At 36.9% G+C, this 21,816-nt stretch overlaps 1 protein-coding gene across 1 annotated transcript in view; it reads left to right on the forward strand.

The window, feature by feature from the left end:
• Positions 1-558: 558 nt before the first annotated feature.
• The window catches only part of CNKSR2 (connector enhancer of kinase suppressor of Ras 2), a 308,883-nt gene continuing 287,625 nt past the window's right edge, over positions 559-21,816 (forward strand). Inside the window, 1 exon segment of the mRNA XM_037821616.1 lies at positions 559-1,057. Coding sequence (XP_037677544.1) covers positions 994-1,057 — 64 coding nt within the window. The 5' untranslated portion in view covers positions 559-993.

Here is a 21,816-nt window from a genome sequence, read left to right on the forward strand (position 1 = left end):
GGAGAGAGCGAGGAAACCCCGGGCTCGCGATGTAACTCCGCACTCCGCGGTGTCCCCCTCCCGTCGGCGGCGGGGCCGCAGGTACCTCCTCAGCCTCCTCAGCAGTCAGCTTTCAACTGGTGGGCGGCCCGTCCCGTCGCCGCCGCCGCCGCGTTCCCTCAGGGGCCCTTCCAAGCCGCGCTCCTGTCGCTGGCACCTGACTGAGTGACTGACTGAGTGACTGACTGACTGACGGACGGACTCCGGGCTCGGGCCTCGCGGCACTGCCGCGCACGCGCTCCTCGCGCGCCTCTGTCCCTCGCGGGCTCCCAGGGCGGGAACGGGACGTAGGTAGCCGCCCGCACCTGACTGACTGACAGGCAGACCCCGGGCTCGGGCCTCACGGCCCGCGCTGTCGCCGCGCGCACGCGCACTCGCACTCGCACTCGAACGCGCCTCGCGCGCCTGCCGTCGGCCCCGGGGGCGGGACCGCGCGGCTCCGAGCGGGCGGGGGGCTCGTGGCGCGCGCGCCCCGCATCCGAGGGCTGCAGAGAGATATTCTGGGTGGCAGGAGGCCCCTCGTCATTTCCGCCGGGCAGCGTGTCGTACCGGGGGCTTCACTCCCGCGCGCGAGGCAAGCGGGCAAGTTGGTTGCGGGCGTGCGGCGGCGACTCCTTCCTTCAGCACCGCGACCCTTGGCAGCGCAAGCCATGAACTGAAGCCTGGGGAAGACGAGACCCAAGCGAAGCGGCGGAGGCAGCAGCCACCGCCACAGTGGACTGAGCAGACCCGGCGCGGGGCCGCGAACCCGGCGCGTTTCCCTCCCGCTGCCGCTCCCATAGCTGCTGCCCGTCGTTTACAGCCGCGACGCACCCTGTACACAAAAGCCACCTTCTCCGCGCCGCCCGCCCAGTGAGGCAGCGGCCAGCAAGGGAGACCACCTGAGGGCAGCTCGGGCGATTGAGTTCGTTTTGTGTCTGACCTCCGCGCCCGCACGGAACCGATCGCGTCCCCATGGCTCTGATAATGGAACCGGTGAGCAAATGGTCTCCGAGTCAAGTGGTGGACTGGATGAAAGGTAATGCCCGCCTTAGGGAGGGTGCGCCCACCGCCGCCGCCGAGCCCCGCCATCGGGGCTTCCAGCGCAGATCGTGGTACTCTGTTAGGCAGCGGGGAGTCCTCCGGAGCTGGCGTGGGTTCGGGTTCCCCGGTGCCCTTTTGTCTGCAACCCGTCGCTCCCCAGCCTGAGGGGCTCGGAGGGGCGCAGAGAGCGCGGGGGCGACCTGCTTGGAGGGCGGAACTGGGCGGCGAATCCTGGCGTATCTTCCCCGCTCTCTACAAAGTCCCCAAGTCTTGGCGACCCTTGTCTCCCCACTTAACGAGGAGCCCCCGGAACCTGTTCCCCCGGGAGCCCCTTCTTCGGCCCCTTTGTTCCTGGGAAACCCCTCAGCGCCCGCCCTCGCCAGGTGCCTTCTCCAGCTCCAACTCTCCCGGCAACTTTTAAGCCCGAATAATGGGGTCAGGACCGGGCTGCCCCCGTCTGGGCCCAGGGAGCCCCCCCCCCCCTCCAGCCCCCAGGCTGGGGCTAAGGATGCTTGGGTGTGCATGCTACTTTGAGAAAGAGGAAAACATGCTTCCCCTGGGACAGCATCTGCGCTGGCATCTGGGCTCAATCTTGCGCACCCCCCTCCACCCCCCTAGTCTTTTGCCCCCTCCAGTTCAGACCGGATGGGACTTCGGATCCCACGGTTTTTTATTAGGGGCCCGATGCCAGGTGTAAGGTGATGCGCATTTAAGTACCCCCTCGTATTTTCCATCGTGAAGACAACCCCCCCCACACACACACACCTTTTTTTTTCCCCCCCTGGCAATTTCTGATTACCGTAGTTCTAGACACTCGCCCTCCTAGTTGCAAACGTGACTATTCCCTGGGCTTTCCTGCCTCACTATCTCCCTCTGTTGTCTGAGCTAAGGGGCTCATAGAGGAACCCCCTCCCCACCAGCACCACCACGGCTGCTCCCCTCCCCCCCATCCCCAGGCCCAAGTCTTTCCTTAAGATTTGGGGAATGCTGAGAGGGGATGGATGGGATGGAATAAAGGATCTCTGACCACACTTGGGGGACGTTACATTCTGTTGGTGGGGGTTCTTGGGCACAAACCCTAGGTAGATTAGTCAGGGACTGAAGGCTTATTTGTGAAAATGCCAGGTTCAGAAGACGAGGAAGCCTTCCCTTCTTAGGGCTTGCTTAGCCTTCAGACTGTCTAAGCCCCAGGTGCTTTAGAACGAAGGGTGAGGTGATTGAGACTGGGTGGAAGGGTGGAAGGGATTGAGACTGAAAGGGAGAAACTGTTTTTTTCCCTTTCTTTTCTCCAACCCTTTCGGCCTCTTCCTTATTCTTGTGGATTTTCGTTTATTCTTATTTTCTTATTCCCTTACTTACCCTTTATTCTCATTTACTGTGTTTTTCTTTTCTAATATGTGGAAAGTGCTTGTAACTGCAAAGCACAGTACCATGTGAGTGAATTGAATTGAATCAAATTCATTATTTATCGACTGCCCCCTCTGTATGCGGTGCATTGTGCTAAGGTGCCCTGGGGGGTTATAAAGATGACTAAGACAAAGTCTGCAGTGGCTCATCTTTTCTGCTTCTTCTTCTCTTTCCATTATTTGCTGTTGATATTCCACTTTCCTAGATTCCCACCAGAATTTTTCCCCCTGGATTCACAGATTCAGACAGACATCTATCTTCTCAGTTTCTCAGTCCTGTAAGAAGGAGCCAGGACATATGTAGGAAGCTAGAATGCTTAACGAAAACCCTTTCTTTGAATTTGTCTAAAAGGTCACTTTAGTTTGAGTCTGTGGCTGAAATACTTAGAGAAAAAGCTATCTTGGCTCCATGGGAGTCAGATTACCTTCAGAGACTACCTTTCACAAATTCCCATGATGCTTTGTAGTGATTGTTGCATACTCCATCTTCTTCACCTCCCACCCTCCCAGTTACATTCTTGCAGTTTCCCCTCTCTCATCAGTTTAGGTCCACTGAAGCAAGCAGAACATATGATGTACATGTTCTGACACAGTATTAGTTTTCCAGTACACTAGTCCTTTAAAAATCTCTCTACCCTAAAATGCAGCTTCTTTGAAGTTAGACTAACATTGTTAGTTATGATTTTAAATGGTTGTTATATTTAAGTTGAATAACTTGTTTTCATCGGTGAAGCATTTTAGAGCTATTTGAAACGATCAATGAGGCAGCCAAGATATAATTTTTATGTCTTTATACACATATGACTGGAAGAGAATAATTGATGCAATTATCTGGCTATTTCAAATCCCAACAACTTACTGCTGAAATTTCCATAATATTCATATAAATTTGATTTGAGATATTATCAGAAAATAAGATTAAACAAAAATAGTTGGATGAAATAAACATTTCCTCAACTTGTAGCTTAGACTGTTAACTTAATTTTCCCCTCCCTACCCTTTTCCCAAATAAACAAGACATTTAAAAAATACTTTTCATCACTTCCTCAGATGCCGTAATGCTTAAAAGTCAACTCCTAATTTAGGCTGTAGCTTGAGAATAGATAGACCTCATTTAGTGTTGTATAATGTATAGCGTTATAAAGGCAGTACCAAAGAATGAAAAGGACTTTGAAAAATGCAATATTGCGAGACTTCCTCACAAGAGGCTCTGCCTTACTTATGTGATTGTTTCATCATCCTTAACATTTAAAGCATATGCTTTCAGCTATTTGCCATAATAAATAGTTATAACTCTGTTGAGTAAGGTAAATGCTTTGTGCTCTAAGGTATTTTTCTCTTCACTGAACAGAAAAGGAACCATTAAGCATGTAAGAATAGCATGACCATATATTTATGATTACAGACAATTTATAGAAGTGGTATAGAAACTTAGTCATCATAGAGGAGAATTGAAAAAAAATACAGGCTGAGAAAATTATTAAGCTTTGGTAACATATGTTTGAGATTATTTATGAAGGAACATTTATACATTGCAATTCATTTTGATCTCTTTATTAAAATATATTTGAGGGAGACACAAATAAAATTTATGTATTATTTGTATATGAAAACAGGCTCATACTCAACTCTACTATTTGTAAATCTAATACTCTGAATTTTCTGTTGACAATGAAAATTCGATGTGACAGTATTGAAGTTAATTCTAGTAAATATATGAATGCCTCATGAGCCCTCATAAGCAGTTATATCTCAGATAATTGTTATTTTTATTTTAATTTTTTTTATTAGAGAAGTTGTGGGTTTACAGTATGATCATGCATAAAATGCAGGATTCTTCTACACCACCCCACCAGCAACAGCTTGCATTGGTGTGGAACATTTGTTACAGTTGATGATCAGATAATCTTGATAGTACTTGTGGCTATTTGGAGATATCTTTCAGACCTTCAAAATTTTTAAATTTTATAAAAATATCTTTTGCAAAAATCGAATATTTATCATTTAGTGTTTTGAAGCCAATATTCTTCAATTGGAAATTACATTCAATCTTCTTGTGGTTTTGACAAAATTTTAAAACTCAAGCCATTTCAAAGTAAATAAAAGCAAACCAGTTATTGGAAAATGTTATAGGCAGAAAAGTAGGCCAATAACTTTGTAATTTCTGCTCAGTCTTTTACTCTAAAATGCATTATTTCTCAGCTCCTGTCTGTTCACTTGCAGGTCCTAGAAGTATTTCAAAATCAGCAGTTGTTTGAGTCCTCAGTCCTTCTCCACCTTCTTTCCTGCTGAAAAATAACAAAAACCTCTCAACATTTTGGGCCCCTATTATGACTTTTGTTATTAATTTTCATTGCCCACGTCACACCCAAGTAATTCCAGTTTTCTTCTTACACCCTTTCCAACTTTGAGACTCATTCAAAATATTCTCATAACAAAAGCTAAAATTTTTTTCCAGGATCAGCACTCTCATTTTCTTCCAGTGATTGTTAATCCCTTTTTGTAACAAATAAAGTTATTATTGTTTTCAGAGTCAATCAACAGGCCCTGCTTTGCTGGTCTTCTCTCATGGTCACTATAACTTAGTTCCAAACCAATCTTGCATTATTATGATTCCTAAAATAATATAAATCTTTAAGACAGCCTTTTGTCAAATCATCTCACAATCAACTGCTGTCTTCTTTCCTGTTTACTATAAACCATTTTCTATAAATTTTCTTTAAGAAGCATTCCCTGACTTCTAATTTCTGTCCTGATGACTCAGCCATCTTGAGGGTATAAAAAAAGCAAAGATAAAAGCAAAATTTTGCATAGAACTCTATAATAGAGGAAAATGCAGTGATGAAATCAGTCTATTCAGTATAAAAATTAAATGCTGTAAGGACAATGTGTCTGATAGGGCAAAGAAGTTTTGACAGGTATAATGTTCGTTTGTAATTCTTTTTCTCCCCCCCTCGAAGGACCCAGAACTGAGGTTGAAACTTATCTTAAGTTAGAGAAGAGAAAATGTCAAAATTTGACTTAAACTGTCTTGAGAGATCAGGAATAGTTTTCTGGCAAGAACTTGAAAAAGTATGCATCATAAGAAAAAATATGGTAAGCTTGAAAATGAAATTGATCATAACACTTCCTTTTGAAAAATTAGATTTTTCTTCTCAATTGCAGGGTGACTAGATAGTCACCATTTTTGGTAAGCAGAATTCTTGTCATTTTACACCAAAAAGAAATTTACCTTTTCAATATGTAGAAGTTAGTTCACAAGAAACATTTTATTTATAATGTCATTAACTTTTGCTCCTTAAGATAACACTCATATCTAGTGCAGATTAGGAAGAAAAAGTTTATATATCTAGATATAGTTTGGTTTTTATATAGTATTTTCGCACTACTACTGCATGGAAGGTGCTTTAATAGGTTGGTTTAAATGAATTATTTTCTGCTTTGGGGAAATTAGCCTTGGTAGGGGACAACAGTGACTAGACAAACCTATGCCAAGACAGAGACAAGTACCAACTAGTACATTTGGTAAATTAAAAAAAAAGTATATGCACTATGTAAACAAGCACAATTGGAAAGAGAAGATGATGATTTTAGTGAGTAAGGAAGCGGATCCTGAGGAAAGTGGGGTTTAGCAACTATTTAAGCTACTTATTTAACTAAGGAATATTCTAAGATGGATGTATTCTAAATGCAAGAGCGTTTAGACTCTAGAGCAGGACTCCAGAGTTGAGATGGGGTGATTAACCAGAGGGGCTGTGTATAGGTTTGTCTGGTTGAAGGCAAGGGATGGGCAGTAGAGGGAAAATGAGGGAGGAGCATGAGTAGGTGGCACAAAGGTACAAGAACAAATCTGCATTTTCACAAAGACAATAAAACTCTCATGTCCTGAGTTAAAATAAATGCCACATTATAAAACTTGGGCAGCCAAAAATAAGCCCACAAAGAATGTATATTGAATTTGTACAGCTGTTTCTAATCTGTTTCTCAGCAATCATTTGGAAATAATGTTAAAATAAGTTATTTTGATGATTAATTACATCATTAACATTATGTTGTTGGATATTTAAAATTTTACTGATCCATAATCTTACATGAAGAATGGAGATAGGATTTTAAATATTAATTCTCTTCTTAAAGCAATGATAAATTATCATTTTCATTTATAGCAGAGCAACCTTAGATTAGGTTTAATTTGTTGTTCTTAATGACTTTTAGCTTTCCATGTGACTTCCCTACAGCACCTCAGACATAAGGCTAATTGTGAACGATGACTTATAAGTTTCCATAAAGATTATTAGAAAGACGGATCATATAGACCAATTTTAAAAAGGAGAGGAGTAATTTTGAAAAAAGAAAAGCAGTCTAAAGCTTTTTTTATTTTTTATGACTGTCATGGTTTAGTGTCTGATTAACGAATCGCAAGTGTAGTCTTCAATACAGAATCATTATGTTGAATAATATTCAGTGAGTGAATTCACAGTTTTCATGAATAGCATAGGCCTGTGCTCCTCAAAATGGTATATATTTGTGGTTATGGAAGTCAAATGATAAAAGGAAGCCAAAGGGTTGATTTTGCTAAGTATTTTAAAACATTATTTTTATATTAAAACAAACATGATTATTATATTCATGGTGCAGAAAGTAAAATTGTCATGATTTTAAAGATGAGACCAGAAGCTTAATAGGAATTTTTGGCTTGCAGCAAGCTGTTTAAAGCTGCATTCCCCAGACCTCCCAGGGTTATGAGTACACTCAGTTCAGCAATTATGGCTACATTTGAGAAGTGATTGTTGGGTTTAGAAAAGGCAAACTTAACGCACTCTTGCTGTCTCTTTTTCTCCTGTTATCGCAAGAAGCAAAATATGTTTTCAGTCAAGTTCATAATAATTATAGCATCTTAATTTTGTTTGTTTGATCATCAACCTGCAGTCAGGATGAACTTCTTGATTCTTGTCTGATCTTGTCCTCTCACTTCCACCTTCATCAGCTTAAAACAATTTAATGACTTCTCATTGCCTTTAGGATAAAAAGATCAAAGTCCTTAACATGGCCTATAAGACCCTTGAAGGTTTGGTTATTGCCTTTAACATAAGCCTCATTCTTAGTATCAACTACAGTGGCCTTTTTCATTTCTTCCTGTTTGCTCACCACTGGGCCTTTGCATTACTATGTTCTCTCTTCCCTCCTTTCTTCACCCACTTAACTCCTACTCATCCTTTATATCTGAAGCACTGCCCCCTTCCCACCCCAGGAAAGCCTTCCCTGATTCCCTAAATCACATGAAATCCTCAATGAAATGCTTTCTTAGTAGTACTATGTATATTTCCTTTGTACATTTGCCAAAATTTTATTTTTATATTAATTCCTATGGCTATTTGATTGATGTCTAACCCCCACTAGATTTATACTCCTTGAGGACAGGGACCCCATCTGTTTTGCATAATAAAGTGTCTGGAGCAAAGTAGACACTCAAAAAGTCTTTTGTTGAGTGAAATAATAAATATATTTATTCACAGATTACTGGTTTGTCAGCAAATCTGCTTTCCTAAACCATGATGCACGTAAAGTCCTTTATAATACTCTAATGGATACTTCAGAGCCAAGTTGTATACTGTGTGCCAGATTAAAATGGAAGTAGAGTTGTTTCATCCATTTTTTCACAGTTGTATTGCTAGAGCCAATTCAAACACCTAAATCATGGTTTAGAATCATTTTAAGAAATATTAATAATTTCAATGAATCCATAATACTTCTGTATTAATACTATAAATATGATAAATATTATGCTCTAAATATTGCTGATGTCACACAATAGGCTAATACAATGACCCAATGCTTATTAAAAAGTAAAACATACCCCTTCTAAGCATTTGTATTCCTTTATTCAAATTTTCTAATTGTTTCTTCTTTTTGGTATTTAAAAAAAAAAACAATATATTTTTGAATGCATGGTTTGAGTGAAATTGATAAAATGCCCTAAATTTGTCCTCTTATAAAAGTTAAAAAAAAAAAACAAACTCATAAGAAGTTAAAATGTATTTTTCTGTTGTGAGAACAAAATACCCTTTATTTGTTAATTAGGAGTATAAAATGGAAGAATAGCCCTTTAGTTTAATGAGAACCATTATCTTTATTATATTTCATGTTGAATTTTTATTTTTATTAATAGGAATAAAATTAAGTTATTTAAAGATGCATCTTAAATCAGTCTTATATAATTTTCCTTCCTTGCCTCTGATTTTGAAAAAAGAATTCTAATTTTTTGACCAGATATATAAGTTTATTTTGACTAATTTTTGAAGGGTACTTGCTAAGAATATATGTAAAAGGTTATTGTAAAAACTAGCTTGCTGAATATCAACTGCCTCATGTGGATTTTTTTGAGAGGTGCATCTTACTAGATAATCACCAGTAGGTAAGTTATATTTTCCGAATAAAACATGCCTCCCCCCAATTAAGCATCGTTAACATATAAATCAGAATAAGTGAAATTTTTAATGTCTTAACATAGGTATGCCAGTCTGTTAACTCGTAATAAAATACCTTCAGGCTTAAATGTTTTAGCTAGTGCTGGAAAACAATGGATTGCAATTGTACCCTGATTTGAATTACAAGGCAACTTATTCATGATGATATTTTTAAAACTTTAAAGATGTACTTAATTTCTTGTTCAATTTCAATTTAAATTACAATCATTAATTTTAAGAGAGGTTTTTGTTAACTCATTTACTCTTCAGGAAAGAAAGGGTGTATGGGTATTTGCATAAATTTGTTGAGTTACAAATTTTACTCATACATTAATTGCTGTTTTAGTTTTCTGTGTTTGCTAATTATTGTGTCACAACATAAAATTGTTTTAAAAACCATGATTTAGTAAATAAAACCAAAACTCACAATGACATTAATTCATGATAGGTTGCCATGATGAAAACAGTATTACATAACTAATATCAAGTGTAGCACATATGCCTGTTTTATATATTTAGATGACATTAATGTCCTTGGAAATCAGTCTTATTGGGTAGGCTGGATAGTCTTCAGATAGGAGGGGAGGTAAAAAGAAACCAGCATTAAGTTAGTTGCTTTTTAAAATGTTGCCTAATACATTTTCTTTTTTATTTGAACTTTTAATTTTGTTTCAGATACATCTGCTATTTTAAAAATGGGCTTGCAATATGTTTTCTTAAGTGATACCTACAACAAATCAATAGAAGGCTGGCTTAGATCCTGGATTTTACTTTTTTCAACTTGTTTACCAAAGATCATGAAAGAATCCATCTTCAAGCAAGTTGTTAGTTGTTAGACTTGTGATGTAACTTATTAATAAAAACATTTAAAATACTGACCTTAAGTAATTAGGCTGAATTTCCACAACATCAGCTTAATTTTTGTCATAAATTTGGTATGCTTTTAAATGTATATGGGAGTTTATTTCTTACTTTTCTTTCAACCATCCATATTGCTTTTAAAATATTTGAAAGTTCTGGAGACTTGCAATATTTTTTTTTTCCTGCCTGAGCAGAAAATTCATATTTTAATTTTTGCGTAGTTCATTTATATTTTGGCTTTCAAAACAGGCTACTGTACTATTAAAAACATATAAAAGAGGAAGTGTTTTAGAGTTTTTGCTAATAATGTTCAAAACAAACATCTTGTCCTGTTGCTATTTTCCTCCAGGCCTGCGGGTGCCTATGTGGCATAGGGCCAAACATGGTATGGCAAGCTAAATGCTTCTTCCACATTTCTCTCCGTAATGGTGCCAGGGTGAGTTTTGTGGCAGTTTCTGTTGGCACCAGTGTTGCATTAAATCAAAAGCAGACGGTTTCCTTATCTAGAAGGCTGCCTCTGCCTTCTAGCTATCAGACCAGAGGCTTTCAGATAGATGTTGAATTACCACATGCAGAGAGAAGTTGGTTCTGTGGAATATTTGTGATTAGATAATTTTGCTCTCCAGTCTGTCCCTACATGTAATGCTTTGAGTTTGTTTTGGGGAAAAACGTAGTAATTCAGACTGTATTTATTTGGGATTTGTGATAATTTCACTAGGTTCCCATTATAGTTTACTCTTAATATGTGAAGGAAGAGTTTACTGATCAATCTAATAATGCAAATGATAGTGGGAAGAAATTGTTTAACCTGGGAGGATAAAGTGTTTTCAAGTACTGAACTTTGCCAGGAGTCATTTTCACACTGAAAATATGCTAGTTATAAGTGAATTGTATTTTTAGTTAGAATTTCTGTATACTTGGAATCTTGGTTTTTATTTTTTGATTTGTTTGCAAACATTGTATACTATAGCTTGGTTCTTCCCCTCATTTGCTCAAATTAGTAAGGTCTCAAGCACCTCACATCTGTTATTTGTAATCCTTAAAAGTGAGATAAGGGGCAGTTATTAACACCAACTGTTCTTTCCCTACTGGATTGGATTTACAACTTAGTGGGTGAAGGACATAGCTCAGGTTTGTATATAATTACCTTTAGACTTGATTTTTTTAAAATTTCTCAAACTTTCTGCCTATTAAAAATTGACAGCATATAGTATATGGTATAATTAAGAAAATTTTTGCATCGATGCCTGGGTTTATAGCCTGGCTCCATCACTTCCTAGCTGTATGATCTTAGGCAGGGACAGTTTAAGTAATTTATCCAAGTTTTCTCATTTTTGTAAAATAGGAAGATAATATTACCTTCCTCATAGAGTTGTGGTATACTTAGAATGATGCTTGGTACATAGTAAGTGCATGATAAATGTCAGCTTTTATTTTTTGTAAGAATAAGGTTGCATTCTTCTGGCAATCTTCAGAAGCAGAACTATTAATAGATAATATTTATTGAGTACATACTACATTCCATATACTGTGCCAGGTGCTTTCCCTATATTATCTTTAATGCTTACCCCAGCCTGAAAGGCTGGAATTATCCCTGTTTTACAGATGAAGAAACTTTTGGTTAGGGAGAGTAAACATTGAATCACTTGCAGATGCTCAATAAATATTTTGAAGAATGAATGAATAGTAAGTGGAAGGAGCAGGATTTGAATTGATTTCTATCTGGCTCCAAAATATATATATCCACCTTGCCTTTCTACCAGAGGTAGATGTGACATGAGAGGAATCCTGGGAATACTTTTCAAAGATGTAGCTATCCTCTCCATCAGACCTGCCTTCCCTGGAATCTGGTAAAGTGGGCTGTAATTTCTGGGTCCTTTTAGCCTCCAGTGGGGTGTGTGGTGGGGTGGGGGTGGGGTTGGGGTTCTACTTTTCAGAATAGGCCTCTAGCTAGTGGCAAAAATGCCACACATAACTGTAGTCTTGGTGACATCTCTTCTATTTTGAAGTGAACCCCAGGAATTTGCTCCCCTCTGGACTTAAGCAAATGTCCTACTTCAGACGGCTGCTCTACCCATGCAGTGCTGAGAAAATGTTTTGTTCTCAAAGCATTGTTATAGCAGTATCTGTACATGGTGCTTGGTAATAGATGTCCATAAGCAGCTACAAGTTTAGAAATAATGCCTTCTGTGATATTATTTTGTTCAAATTTACTCAGCAGTGATTAGCATGGCCATCTGCATTTCATTAGTGTTTCTCTGAACAGCAGACTTTATTCAGTGCATTCCTATAGCTCTGAAACTCTTACCTACTTACCAAATGTTAATTAAGCCCCTAACATTGTTTTGTTTGAAAACTCTTTTATCATAGACCATATTGTTTCGTGATAGCATACTGAATCACAAAAGGAACTTAAGTACTGTACTAGGGGACACTGAATCTTGTCAAAAAGCTATTGTGAGCTGGGATTTGAATCCCAGCTGCAACACAGGCACATTACTTAACCTTCCTGAATTTCAGATTCCTCAAATGTAAAATGGAGATAATGATAAGTACCTGATGGTGATGGCATAAGAATTAGTGAAGAAATGCAAGTAAACTTTCTGGATATGGTAACTCAACAAATAGTACCTATTATTATTGTTGTTATGTAGTAAATTTATTTGTAAATTTTGGAGGCAATCTGAGGTTCTTCCAAACCTGATCCACCAAAAAATTCCAGCTGATTAATGACAAGATGATTATTTATATTACTAAGGGAGAACTTTTTATATGTTACAACAACACTTCAGAGTCAGAACTCTAAATGTGAACTAATTTAAAGTAAGGAAAAATTTACATAAAATTGTTTTAATTAAAAAAAAGCTAGAGATAACTTCTCTAAGATACTCAACTATGTAGCCTATTTTCTACTTACTAGGGTAGGAAAATTTTAAAATAATTTTTAGAAAGATTCACAAAATACAAAGTTGGTTAAAAAAAAAGCTATTATGAAATAAATGCAAAATATGGAGTGGTCAAGTTGAGCCAGAGATGTTTGATCAGTTGAATAGTTGTGAAATTAGAATCAAAGAACATTCCATTTACATTATATTTTTCAATGATATCCATGGTTTTGTATATGTATCTAAAATATAAATTCTAGTATGCATTTAGGAAGTTAAAGTAGGATTTATTCAGAGTAAAAATACACAGATGGTATCTTCTATTTCTCCTTGTTTTCTTTTAATAGAATTGAGGTGTGTTTGCTTCAGACTGGGAGTTTTAACATAGTGAAAAAAACTTTTAAACTGGTTTTTACTTGTGGAGAAAATGATTTGGCATCCCTGTCACTTTTTATAAAAGCTACCACAATACCCAGGACAAAAGACACTTAAAAGAACAACAAGAAAAAATACAACTGTGAACTGTGGTAATTACCAAGTATTTTGAATTTGCCCCAGCCTTGTCCATTTGATTATGTAAAGCACTTTTTATCAACTGAAGAGCTAATTATCTTTTAAAATCCATATGAATTAAAATTAATTGTGTTTGCGAATGCTTTGAGAATCTGAGCACTTTCCTTGAAATAATTGTTGACATCCTGTGTTAATAAGCAGTCTGGTAAGAGAAACTTTTAAATATGTAACACGGTGAATCTCCATCTCCATTAATTTTTAAGTTATGTCTAATTTAATGTTTAAAGAAAATGGTTTTATAAATCTGAGAATTTTTTGATGTTTTCAAATGAGGCTGCCTTGCCAGCTTATTCTTACATTTGTACTGGAAATTAACACACACACACATAGAAAATAAATACAGCAAAATAATAGCTAGGGATTTGGTAACATTTTCTCCCTATTGATACACAGTAGTGAGATCGTAAACAATTAAGGCTGGTATGTACCTCTAAAAAATAAAAGAGTTAAAAAAATATATATTTATAACACACACACACACACACACACTACTACAACACTATTATCGCACCAAAAATCATTCCTTCACATCATCAAATATCCAGCTGGTGTTCAAATTTTGTTTCATAAATGTCACAGACATTTTTACAATTTTTTGTTTCTTAAGTCAGGATCCAAATAAGGTCCACATATTGTAGTCCACCTTTTTCCTTTTCCCCATGTAAATCCTTTTGGACCCAATATCCCCTTTATATAATAGACATTATGTAATTCATAGATAATATAATCTTCTTACATAATTTTAAATCCAGTATAATGCCCTTATTGTAATAATAACAAAGAAAAGGAAAAATTAAGTTATAGTAAAATAAGATAGGTTTCTATATGTAGATGCTCAGTATGATTATACTAGATGAAAAAAATTGATGTTTTTGGCTACTTATAATGAACATATCTGGATTTCAGATCAGAAGTCATTCCATTTAGTAAGTAGAAGAAATGGAAGAGCAGCTAAACCGATAGACACTGTAATAAATGTAAGTATTAGAAGTAAAACAGGCCAGACTCATTTGATATTTCATCCTAATAAATCCCCCTGATCATTTTAAAATCATGTGGGAAAGAACCACAACTCCTTGGAGAAATGGCAGAGTCTAGGGCTGGGGCAGGGAAAATATACAGGATCAGCCTGGAGCATCTTGTATTTCCAAAAAGTAGTGCCCCCCAAAAAAGAACCTACAATAATGAGGGCATATCAAAGATACAGGAGCCAATGTGAAAGTGTTCCCAATGACCAAAGCTGGAACAATTTGAGCAACAAAATAAAGTAGTATTGGATTATAAACCAAAGTGTAAAATCAATATCTGTGAATCCATACTGATATAAATAAATGATTGAATAAATAAAGAAATGAGAAAGAAGAGACATATAATTATATACAGAGAATTCCAAATAATTTATATACATACTTCCTCCTTAAGGAAGTGACACTTCACTCTCCACCCCTTGATTGTAGGCTGTTCTTAGTGACTTGATTCCAAAGAGTAGAATATGGAAAGGGGGAAAAATATAACTTTATAGTGCAGAATCCTGGCAAGCACTACCTTTGGCTAGGTGGTCAAGATGGACATCATCAGTGATAAGCCATGGTGATAGCAGGTACCCTTGATATGATGTGATGAGAAGAGCACTTCTCTTCTGCGGTCTTCTTCCCCAACACCCACAGCCTCAGTCTAACCAGGAGAAAAACATCAGATAAATCCAAAGTTAAGGACATTTTACCAAATAGCTGACCAGTACTCCTCAAAACTGTCAAGGCCATCAAAAAACAAGGAAAATCTGAGACACGCCTCTGTCACAGACCAGAGGAGGCTAAGGAGACATGATGATTTAATATTTGGTATCCTGGAATAGAAAAAAGACATTAGGAAAAAAAAAAAAAAAAGAAAAGTGAAATCCAAATAAAATGTAGAGTAATATACCAACACTGGCTCCTTAGTTGTGACAAATGTACCATATTAATACAATGTTAATAAGGAAAAATGGATGACGGCTATATGGGAACTCTCTGTACTATCTTTGCAACTTCTCTGTTGATCTAAAACTATTCTGAAGTAAAAAGTTTATTTTCAAATTTGGTAATTCCAAAATATAAGCAATATCTCATGTATTAAATAGCTGTCGTTTGTCTCTTCTGAATTAACAACAAACTCTTTCAAATGCAAAAAAAAACAAAACAAAACAAAACAAAAAACTTGTCTGGGACATAGGCAGTTCTTCAGTGCGTGAGACTGTTCCATACTTGATCTTTAGCAATCACTGGGAAATACAATCATTGTATAACCAAAAACTCTTTAACAGTTCTCAAAATGCTCTCAAGAGCCAATACCCTTGCCTGAGGTTAAGAACCACTGCCTCACTTATCTCCTGTGTAAACCTCATGCTCTTCCACACTTGAAAAACTAATTTTCTTGAATAAATGTTATACCTGGTTTCCATCATACTGAAATTAAACTTCTACCTTATTACGCACTTACCTTTGCTAATCAGGAAATGTGTTTAGGAGAACTTAATGTGCATAGGTAAATTGAATACTACTAAACTTGAGCTCCATCTCCTTATTTTACCTTAAAGCTAACAAATTTGCAGTTAAATTCTTGGACAGAGGAGTGGTTTGCTAAACCTTGTGAACAAAGCCTGATTCCCAACACTCCTAATCATAGTTACTGTTTTGCAGAAACTTTGTGTGGGAATATCTACTTTGTTAAACAAGGCATGAAAATTTTTGAGCAAATAAATTGTTTATAATAATTGATTTTAGCTGTGTGTATGATGTGTGTATGAATATTCATGCATATTTACTGAGGGCAGATATTTGCCTAGGGAAGATAAGCTGAAATTGAATATCACTAAAAGACCTTTTCTGATTGCTCTTCTGCAAGAAAGTCAATTTTTTTGCTTTTGTCATTTAATGTAACACCTTGTTTTCATTGAATAATGGGGCCATGTAGTGTATTTGTAGTTGAGTTTGAATATGAGGATGGTTCTAACCTAAGACCTCAAAACAGAACTACTTTAATACTTGCATTTCATTTCTGTGCTTTTTTGGTTAAGATTGTCCTTGTTTTCTAGTTTCCTGATGTGGAAATCCTAAAAAGAACAGGCTCTGGTAATAAGTAGATAAAGAAACGGTGATTGAGAACTTAATGCATTAGCCTGATACTTTCTGTATTGCCACAGTAAGTTGAAATGTTGTAATTATCAAAATTTTAGCCTACTTGGTTCTTCATTACCAATCCACCTCTGTAAAATTATGAAGTTCTGCTGATATTGTTAAGATGTGAATGATTTAGAATTCTCTCCCTGGCTTGCTGCTAAGTATCTTTTCCTTTTTTCTGACTTTATCTCTATGAGTACCAACCTCAATATACATTAATGTGTTCTCTGTGAAATGCTTTTGTTTTTTGTACCAAGTATTCTTCAGTTATGCTCACAGAAATGAAGGAGGTTTTTTTTTGTTTGTTTGTTTGTCTCCTTTCTTTTATTTTATTAAGGTATGAATGCTTTGCCTTTGTAGACACCCAAAAAAAAACAACCTGTGTGGAAGCTGTCTTTGGCTATGTGACTGGAAAGGATGGTTTGGCTTTGCAACATTCTCCAATATCTTAAAATTTTAGAATTCATCCCAGCATAAGTGGGCAACATATAGAGTGAAGTTATTTTCAAAACTTTCCAGTAATACTTTTCATACTACAGTTATGCAGATTTAGGGTGACTAGCTATTGAAAATGCAGTCTGATAATAATTAAAAACAGAATGTTAGAAGCAAATCGTGTGATTTGCATGACTTATGAAATACAGATGGTGAGAAGTAGACTTGGAAGCTTTTTCAGAGTACAGATGGACATGAGTTCTTCAGTGAAGCTAATTAAGAGTAATCACTGTATAGTAAGCACTGCCTTGTAGGCTGCCATGAATTTATTATTCTACTTTCCCAAATGAAAATGCAGATGATGCCTTTCAAAGCTGCTGAAAACATCTTTTATCACCTGTGGCCATAGCAAAAGATTCATTCCCCTATCCCTCTCTTCCTTCATCTCTACATTTCACACAGATGAATTAAAAAAAAAAAGATTAAAGGGAGAAATATCTAGTAGGAAGCACTACATGTAGAAAACAATACAAATCATTTGTAGTATTGAGTTGGGATTAGAAGTCTCGCCAGTTATGGTCCAACCCAAGTTTTGCCCTGTATTTGCTATGTGTGTTTAACCTATCTCTTCACTTTTCAAGCCCTTGGCTTCTTTATCTAAAAAAATGGTAATAATGAAAATGTGCTTTATAGGGAATACTGAGGAATAATTGGTCAAGATGTAGTTCAGGCAGAAATGGAGTAACATTTTGACACTGGCCAAAAAAAATAGTTTATTAATTACTGTAACAGGATCTTATAAATGATCTTTATGGAAAAGAATGTTCAAAGTACTCCAATTTAGAAATAAAATTACTGCATGTAGCTCACATGTTTGCCTTAAGACATGGAATGCAAAGAAGATTATACTGACTGGTTTGCTAAAGTTGCCAAAATGCAGTATACCAGAAGTGGGTTAGCTTTTACAATGGGGATTTATTAACTTACAAGCTTACAGTTCTCAGGCCATGAAGATGTCCAAATCAAACCATCAATAAGCGATGCTTCCTCCCCGAAGACCAGCTACCAGAGATCCTCAAGGCACATGGCGACGTCTCCTGACTCTCTGAGGAGACTCTCCCTTCTCTCCCAGGTTTTGTTGCTGCCAGCTTCTGGCTTCAGAGGCTTCCTCTCCGTTTCTGTGGTTTCTCTCTGATTTTTGTGTGCCCTTCTTTCTCAGCTTCTCTGGCTTTTCTTTCTCAACTTCTCTCTGTGCTTCTCTGAATTTCATCTCTTATAAAGTACTCCAGTAAGAGGATTAAGATCCACCCCAAATGAGTTGGGCCACATCTTAAGATCTTACTCATCAAAAGATCCTACCTACAATGGGTCCACACCCACAGCAATGGACTAGCTTTAAGAACATGATCTTTTCTAGGATACATACAGCTTCAAACCATCACACTGACTTAAAAATGTATCTACATAAAGGTGTGTGTGGGGGGATGGGGTATAGGAATATAGTTTATGTATGCTATCGAAGTTAATTTGGTATCAAAGCAAATGAAATTGTTGTAGACTTAGGATGTTAAATTTAAACCCCATGGTTACCACAAAGAAAATATCAGAGAATATGCAAACTCACAGAGACAGAAAGTAGGGTACAGGTTACCAGGGGCGGGGGACAGGGGCAGTGGGGAGTTAATACAAAATGAGTGTAGGGTTTCTGTTTTGGGAGAAGGGAAAGTTCTAATGATGGAAGGTGGTGAGGGTGCTGCAAACATTGTGAATGTGACTAATCCCACTGAATGGTAAGCTTGGGAGGGGTTGGGATAGGAAGATTTTTGTGGTGTATGTTTCTATAATTAAGAAAAAAAAGAATAATAAAGAGAAAATGACAGTTAAATACAATACATGGGAAATATTATGTGTTCAAGGGGTATGATGTGTGTAACCTGCTCTCAGTTTTTCAGAAAATAGATAGGTAGGTAGATAGACAGACAGAAGACAGACAGAATGATACAGCAAAGGTGGCAAAATGTTAAAATTTGTGGATCTTGGTATCTGGGAGTATGTGGGTATGTTGGAGTTCTCTATATGAGGTTTATATTATTTTTGCAACTGTCCTTTACATTTGAACTTATTTCAAATTAAAAAGATAAAAAATGTATCTGGAGTATGAATTTCAAGTGGCTAGTTCTGTCTTGGAAATGCTTTCTTTCTTACTAGCTTCTGTCTGCTTATGTAGTCACTTCTTTCTAACAGCTTTGTTAGCTAGTTTCCCTCCAGATCATTGTTTCTTATTTGAGTCATATGGTCACTTAAATGATTCCTGCCTGATTATTAAAATGGCAAATCCCACTCTTCCAGCTGTGGAACTCAATACAAAGGTCCTAAATCATTGCCGCTGATGGCTCTGCCATCCCTGGCTAAGTCTGTATGAATATAAGCCGCCTCTCAGGAATAGATGACCCTGCATATCATGGTTCCCCAGTACTTCTCAGCATTATTTTATCAGAAAGTTCGTGGTCATTGCAAATTTCATCTCTCAGACCTTGTCAGAAGATTGGGATATAAGAGTTTTATCATCATAGATATATACTTGATCAAAATTGTTATTAGAGTGAATCTGTACAATGAAAATGATAGGCACCTTTATGAACACTAGCGCTCCGTTTAAGTGATATGACTATTGACTTTTCATAGGAAAAACAATCAGTTGTCAGAAACAAATGAACCAGTTCATTTGAGCTTGCATCACTGAAAACAAGGGAGTATCAATGGCAAAAACAATGCCTTTTCTCATTCATGTGTCACAAGTGGTATTTGGATTGAGGGCACTTGAGAAGCATTAAGATTATAAATTAGTTCCCAAGTTATGTAGAATGATTGTTGGAAAGTATACTTTACCAATACTATTATGTTGGGTTAAAAAATATATATTATAGCAGTTTTGAATTTTTTTCCTTAGGTTTCACATATTGGCCTACATTTGTGTTTTCCTTACAAAAAATGCTCTGTGTATTCAACATTGATGCATCTTGTAAATGATGTCAACACACATAAAATTTAGTTTAGAGGAATTTTTTAAATATAGAAATTGATTAACAGCCTCCTCTTAAATCAGTATAACAATGTAACTGTTGACTTTAAAGCTTTTGAGAAATATTTTTCACCATGTTTTTTTTTTGTTGTTGTTGTTGTTGCTACTTCTTCAATCTTTTTGGTATTGATATGTTTCTAAATGACAGTAGACAACAATATACCAAATTTTACCCTTTCTTTCAAACTTGGAGGACCAGTTGAACTTTTTGTCAGCCCTGAGCTGTTCATAACTCATTTTTTTAAATCATGTAAGTTATAAAGTGAGTGAATACCTTCTATAAAATGAGGTTGTGTGGTTGAGACTTAACATTTGTCAGGGTTATCTAGGGTAAATAATTTGGTTTTCTGATTTTCTTTTCCCATATTTGGTTTAGAAGTGATGAATGAGGAGCATACTTGATTTTTTTTTTACATCTACTTTAGTGACCTCTAGTGACAGTTGGACCTTATGAATTTTTAAAGGATTTAGTTTTATTCTAGCCAGTAATAAATTCCAGGCACAAAAGTGCATGTGCTTAATCTATACAAAGACTTGCAATGTAATAAAAACAGAAGGTTTATTTTTAATGTTTTAAGGTAGATCTGAATCCTCCAGTTCTTGGCCATTAGTCCCAGTTTATCTTAACTACTAATTCTGGTTGGCAAATTCCTAAGATACTAGGTTACAATTTTCTATTCTTTTCCTTTAGGTCTTTCATTGCCTAAAACCGTAACTACTACAGGTCAGCAAGCAGGCTATTGAGAAAATACCCCCTCCACCCTCAGCCCCTTGGATAGTCTTAATTTCTTAAGGTGGCCTTGTCTGCCTTTCCTTTAACAATATTCCCCCATTTCCCCGCAAAAATCAGGTGGCTGAAAAATCCTACTATACAAAAATAAAAATATGAATTACATTCACAAGTCTAAGGAAAACATAAATTGGAATATGCTGTACAAACAAGGTGATACAGAGTATCTAAAAATAATACTTTTTATTCTTTTGTTCATTTTTAAATCATTCTTTTTATTGAATAAAGTGTCTGTAATACAGTAGGTCGATAAGTTATTTCTAGATATTTGCGAATGTATCAAACAGATCTGTATAATGCAAATAAGTACATCCCTTAAGTTCTTAGCAAAATTTGTAGCTATTTTTTTATAGACCTTTAACATGTATATGGTTTTAATTATACTGGCTAGGCAAATTTGAAGCACAAACTCAAATAATAGTTTTTGTGTTTATCATTGAAACACATCATTAGTTAAAACAGTTTCTAACCTTTCTTTTAAAAAATAACATACTTAGTTTCCCTGGATACTGACAATATTGACACTTTTATTCTCTATATAATCTATGAGATAATTAACAGAGATTTAGAACCAGAAAGAACCTTTAGAAGTCTCTTGGTCATATGCCATCATATTACATGTAAGGAACTGAGCTCAGAGAGGTTAAAGGACTTGTCTAAATTCATGTATCTTTCTAGCAGGAAAGTTAGTATGACAAAGAACCCAACGTTTGAACTTTCAGAAATAGTATTTTGCATAGATCTTTTCATCGTTATGTGGACATCTCTGCTAGGAACAAAAGAGAGTGAATTCCTTTGATCACTGGTATAAAAAATAGAGCACGCCTTGATTAACACAAGCAACAAGCTTACTTCATAGAATAATCCCCTCATTAAGAATGCTTGTTTTAGATTTCATTTACCATAATCCAATGTAAGGTTCTGAGAATGCCATACCCCATTTATAGTGTTAAAATACCATTAACTGCTGGAAAAACTTCTCCTGATGAGCTTCTAATATGTGTGTGCTATGACTCAGTGATTTTAAATCCCATTTTCGAAAGCGTTGCAGATTGTTAGTGCAGTCCAGTGCAACTGATTTAACACAAATCTGAACA

The sequence above is a fragment of the Choloepus didactylus genome, chromosome X, assembly GCF_015220235.1.
Source record: "Choloepus didactylus isolate mChoDid1 chromosome X, mChoDid1.pri, whole genome shotgun sequence".
NCBI lineage: Eukaryota > Metazoa > Chordata > Mammalia > Pilosa > Megalonychidae > Choloepus > Choloepus didactylus.